The 5,913-nt window shown below is 48.4% G+C and overlaps 1 protein-coding gene across 1 annotated transcript; it reads right to left on the reverse strand.

Moving 5' to 3' along the window:
• Positions 1-4,367: 4,367 nt before the first annotated feature.
• Positions 4,368-5,441, reverse strand: LOC131262076 (cell cycle control protein 50A-like). The gene has a single exon (XM_058263996.1). It carries the CDS (start codon positions 5,439-5,441, stop codon positions 4,368-4,370), a length of 1,074 nt encoding a protein of 357 aa, XP_058119979.1.
• Between the last annotated feature and the right edge of the window lie 472 nt (positions 5,442-5,913).

Below are 5,913 nucleotides of genomic sequence, written 5' to 3' on the forward strand. Positions count from 1 at the left end.
AAAGTTTTATATATTTTTCGTATATCACAAAATTTCGTGGGTTCGAATCCCAACCGAGACCGGACCCTCCCCGGTACGAGAGGACTGACTATCCACGTACAACAGGGAAACAAGTCTCGTAAGCCCTTAACGGGCAGGCATGACCAAGAGGTCGTTACGCCAAGAAGAAGAAGAAGAAGAAGATATCACAAAATTTACCGGAGTGGGATAGCTTTTGGTTTGTATTATTGGTCTTCGCGAAATTATTTTAATAACAAGTTATGTAATGTGTATATAAATAAATAAATAATATTTTCAATGTTCCACAAAATATGGATGATTTTTTAGCTGAAAACTGTGTGCTACTTGCGTAAAGATAAATTAAAAATGATAAATTATAAATCATTGCGAAAGATTTCAATGAACCATATATTCTATGGTTTATGAAGTTTCTTTCGAATAATAAAATATTTTTAAAGGTTTCTCAATACAAACGTTGCGTTTTAAAAATAATTATCCATTTGTTTCGTCTAAATATCTGAAAACATTTATTAAAAACTCCGCTAGCGCCCGCACGAGCGAGCATCGCCGATTGAAAAATGCGCCACGACGAAATGTCAAAAATCGGAAGTTTTCAAGCTTCAATTCTACCAGGCGACCAGAACCCAGCAGGAGGTAGCACAACTCGTCGACCAAAGCACGTGTTTGCCATCCCTTTCTCGCCGCTGGGTGTCGACTATCGCGAGTGAACGGGACGACAGCTTTGTTGCGCCGCCTGGTACTGCTCTGTTGCCGCTTTTGCCCGCTGTTGTGTGTGTCAGTGTGGCGCGTCCACGGGAACGACCGTTCCCCGGAATCGCTCGTCGATCGTTGCGGAACGTTCGTTCGACGTGCAGCTTCGAGCAGGGTCGCCGGAACGCAATGGAGGATTCGCCAAACTGACAACCTGGCGCCAGTTCCAAGCGCGCGCTCGTGGTTCCAATGAAGCTGTTCCCCTGACCGTTTCATCCTTCAATTTCGAACCAGCAAACATCGGCGGGCAAACACAATGTTATTTTCCATCGCGATGCTGCGAAGGTGGAAATAATGGATCCATTGGCGGCGGGACCCGTGTGTGGCCATTTGTTCGGGCCGCCCAGCCAGCCAGCCAGCCAGCCATCGTGTCGAGGGACATAAAGCGTTTTTCGAGAGAGAGTTTTCGTCGTTCGTGCCCACATTGGTCGTTCTAGGTTCCTTTTATTCACAGGGTCGCAGCAAATGCGGCAGGCAACCCGGGGCCCGCGCTACGTTTAGTACAAACCCCGGCCGGCCGGAATCGGTTCGCGGGCAAATTCTGCCGTGATCAATTTCAATTTCGTGCTCTACCAGGATCGCAGCAACCGGCGCAGGATACCCGCCGTGGTGTTTGCCCATTTCTCTCGTTCACACCGTGGGTGACGTCTCGCTCTCACTCGAACGCACGCCGAGACGAGGCGTGTCTTAACGCACACAGCAGAGGCGGCACACGGGTTCCGGTTTTCAGTACCGTTCCGACGTGCGGGCGTTCGTCGCACGGCGGATACTTTCAAAACTTTTCCTTTGCCACCAAGCGCGCAGACTCGCGCCGAAGGCCGCACCGGGACGGTGCCGTTGTGCCCGGGTTCGAAACGATTGTGGCCCGATTGTGTGCCTTCTCTGATCGGATTCTTTTTATCGTTACCCGGGCGGCATGACGTTTAGGAGGTTGCCTGCTTCGGGGCGTTTGTGTGCGGCACTACGAATCGTACGCTGCGATAGATGGACAAAATAAGAATCTCTCTGATGGGTTTCGCTTTACGGACATAATCGGCCGATTTTATTTTATTTCAAGGAAATAAAATTCATGATATTTGTGTAATTTATTTTTTCCCAAAGTTTAAACGCTTTCGTCTAACCATATTTGCATTTCTCAAGCGCAACGAGAACCAATTTATTTTGGGAAATTTCGATTGCTTTCAACCACTGTTCAGCGTCTCGTGGAGTGAAGAAGACGCAAACAAACGGAGCTCTCTGATTGGTCATGCGTGTTCCGTCTCACTGATGGTGAGATGGAGGGAGTGTCGGTTACCAGGAGCTGTGTTTTTGCCGCCAAAAAACCGGAAAGCCCCAACGTGATGGACTTGACGTTTCTCGCCGACGACGACGACGCGCCTAGACAGCGAATGGCAACAGTTTTTTTGCATTTCTATCAGGCGACCAGGAGTTGCCGATGGGGATGTGTGTTCCGCATGGAAAGTGCGCGCGCTTTTCGTCCAACGTGTCCCCACTTTGGACTGGGTCTGGTTCCGATCCGAATGTAGACACGTAGACGGAAAATGGTTTCGATTACTGAACAGGCTGGCAGCACCGGCAGGAGGCGGCGGTCGTTGTTGATTTCTACGATCGAAATGGGCGGCCGTGTCGTGTGTGGTGGAATCGGTTTGCGTTTGACGGAGCGGAGGATAACACTGACCGAAAACCGAGTACGCCGTCGAATGCTCGCGATGGTCGCGTTCACCGGTTTTGCCCCATCGGCCTTCGACAGGACGGCCTCAAATGACGTCAAAATCGGGACAATGGGACGAAATGTATCCGGAGCACAGGACCGGCAGCGGGCCAAATGTGCACCTCGGGACGGGCCATCCGGTTTTTGGGGCTACCCGAGGGTTGCCGACATTGGCAGTGCCCTGTGGCAGTCTCCTCAAGATTCGAGTGCGGTTTCGTTCCCCCCAAGAGAACGCTTTCCTGGTAACCGAACTTAGGGCGATTGGAAATGACGTTTCTTTCCAACAAATCAACTGTCATCAAGGTATAATCAATGGTCGGATTATTCAAAACTTCTAGCAAATTTGGATATTTTATTAAAATTACCCCTAAAATAAACCTTTTCACGAACTAATAAATTGCCATACTTTGCAAAAATACCATACAAATAAAATCAACAAAATCAATCAAATCAACAACCAGATTACGCTAAATTCACCCTTCTGATTGTTTACCGGATTCAGGCGAATTTCGACCAATCCGAGCATATTCCGCAGTCGCTGAGTGAAGCAGGCAGGATTCGGACACAAATTCAACCAGGGTAGCAGGAGCGTGCAGAGTCGGCTTCGCTACACGTGTGAACGAAACCCTACGGGTTGTACGGTTCGCGCCAAATTGCTTTGTAGCCCGCAACCCAGCAACGAACGGTGTTTTCAGGCAATTCGTTTTCATTGCCCACTGCGATCCGATCTTTCAACGTTGAAACTTAGTTTTGTGCTGCGAAATTCATTTCAAATCGATTTCAGTTGGCACTTTTTTGTTAAATGTTTTTGAGTGAAAATGCCCACCTTACTGTTCTATGCTTGTTGTTCAGTTATTGTTTGGCAAGGACGGTTAATAATTTTCATGGTAATTTTAATAATTGTTATAAATTAGCATGAAAATATTGAAACCACTCGAAAATAAAATAAAACATGTACAATTTTCCAGACTAAAGTTACAAAATATTTAATACAGCTGTCTTATTTTTAAATATTATTTCATGTTTTGAGATGACACAGAAAATCTCTTGGATAGCATGGCAGCAATCTCTTGAATAGGTGTCGAAATGATGACATTTGCGTTGGCCTCATCCACATCGCCGGCGAGGTTCGAAACGAAAGTGATACAACTGTTTGACTGAATAAACCGGGAGAGCATGCGATCGTGCTGGTAGCCCCCCCAGTCGGGCCGGGAAATTAGGACACCGGCCTCGTTTTCGAGAAGTGAATCGAGTTTTCTGCATCATATTACCGATATTTGCAGCAGGCTCGCAGGACCGCAGCAGGTAGCGCGCGACCGATTTACGTTCCCGCGCTGTTTTCTAGGACTCCAATACATCCGCACCGGCGGCCAATGGCGTAGACGGTTTTTGGTGCGACTGGTAGCGAAGAGGAGGTACCCGGATGACGTTCGCGGCGAAGTGTGAGAGAAAGAGAGACAGTTTGTTTACGAAAGGGAAACAAGGGAATACTGTCATCCTGCTTACTCATTGGTGGGAGTTAAAGTGAAGGAGAGTTGGGTCGTTCGATTTTGTGTTGAACATTTTTCGAACGAAAAAGAGTTGTTAGTAGCAATCTGGCGATTCATATCGTATTTTTTCGTTATTCAGAAATGCTTAGAATCGAAAATATTGTAAAATTGTGAATTTCGAAGTTTAGTTTTTCAAACAATTAACAATATACCACGAACCTGTAAATTCCCCTACCAGTTCCGGTTCTTTCCGAAATCGAACCCAGTTCATCGTTGATCAGTGGAACTAGCGTATGAATTTATGAATGAAATCAGCTGCGAGTAAGTTAGGATTCTGAGCCGTTTTTAAAAATCAACCCCATTCCGGGTTTCTTCTTCTCAATTTTCACAATAATTTATTCTCGTTCCCGAATGGGGTCACTTTTGCTGAAGAAAAATCGCACGACGCAAAGTATGCAACCTAGCAGCAGCTTGATAATTCCCATGACGGAAAACAAAAAGCCAAGAAACGGATTCCTTGCGCCCATCCACGATGGGGCGCTGAGAACGATGGATTTACCGCCTCCAAAGGCGGCCACCGGGTACGTGTATTGCACGATCAGTCGATACGTTCCCGGCGGCAGGCCACGTTCGAACGGGGCCACGGAGTGGTCCACCCGCCGATGGCGCTTCCGGAAGTTTGGCAGCGCCGGTGAGCGCATCCAGCTGATGAGATCCTCGTTCTGGAAGCCGTTGTTGTCCGGATCGGTTGGATCTAGCTCCCAAAGCTCGCGGGACCATGCCGGTGGCCGGGAGACGTTCTGCAGCGCAGCGCGAAGGTCTTCGCCAGGCGGGTTGCGAAACTTGAGCCGACGCTCGTGCGCCCAAGCGGATCCTCCGCTGACCAGGGGCACCCGGCTGAAGGGTGCGGTCAGTTCCAGGACGAACGAGTCGTTGAACATGGCGTTCGCGATCAGACCGCACGGTGCCACCGGAAGCGTCCGGTTGTCGCGCACGGTGTGTGTCAGCGGATGACATCTAGGGGACGGGTTCTTCGCTACATCACCACGCAGTTGGCCATCGTCACGGGAGATCATGAAGGTCCGGTGGTTCTGGTAGAAGTTGCTCAATGCGTAGTAGAAGTAAACGGCCCGCGGCATCGGTTGATCCAGCGTGAAACTCACGACACACTTGCACGAGCCGCCCGGTCGTAGGTTGATGATTTCAGCGCAACTTCTATTCGCACGATCGTCCAATGCTGGACAGTGTGTGTAGTCGAGGGTAAACTCCGGCGTCTGATAAGACACATGCAGCAGCGACATTCCGATGGCAATAAACACAATTCCGAACCCAATCAGAAAAGGCCAAACGGCTTGGGGACTCCAATTTGGGCTCCAGGCGGGCAGGCGTTGCTGGTAGATTGCACTTTCGGCTGGACGACGTCGTCCGATACGTCGACCTGCTTCTTGATTCGTTTCGATACGAGACATTTCAACCTCGGGTTGGGAATCGCTAACTTAATCGCATAGTATTTAACACAATATATCTTTGAAGCCGTTGAATGCAGTTGTGTTCGTTCCGGCTTGCGAATGGGTGTGCCCAACAAATAAAAAACCACTTAGCGGAAGCGAATTGTCACACTGGAAGCAGATTAGTAAACCCCTCACTAAATGTCCGTAAACAAATACTGATTAGACAACAACAGCGGTTCGCTCTGCGGGACGCACGGACTGTATTGTATGAGGTTTGATTTGTGACTGATTTCCAATCATCGCAGAAGGCTTTTAAAATTGTCATGCCAATCAAAAGTATGCCAGTGTGCGTGTGCGTACGAAGCTGGTGAAGATTATCAGTTCGCATTTTTTCTGAACCCCTCTGGTGAGTCTGCCATGTTTGTTTTTGAAGCATGAACCACTGAATTCATCTTTTTGAGTCTCTTCATGAACGAAATGGTTGCTTGAT

This window comes from Anopheles coustani, chromosome 2 (assembly GCF_943734705.1).
Source record: "Anopheles coustani chromosome 2, idAnoCousDA_361_x.2, whole genome shotgun sequence".
In the NCBI taxonomy this organism is placed as follows: Eukaryota; Metazoa; Arthropoda; class Insecta; order Diptera; family Culicidae; genus Anopheles; species Anopheles coustani.

Coding starts and splice junctions, on each gene's coding strand:
- LOC131262076 (XM_058263996.1), bottom strand. CDS start 5,441: ATGTCTCGTATCGAAACGAATCAAGAAGCAGGTCGACGTATCGGACGA.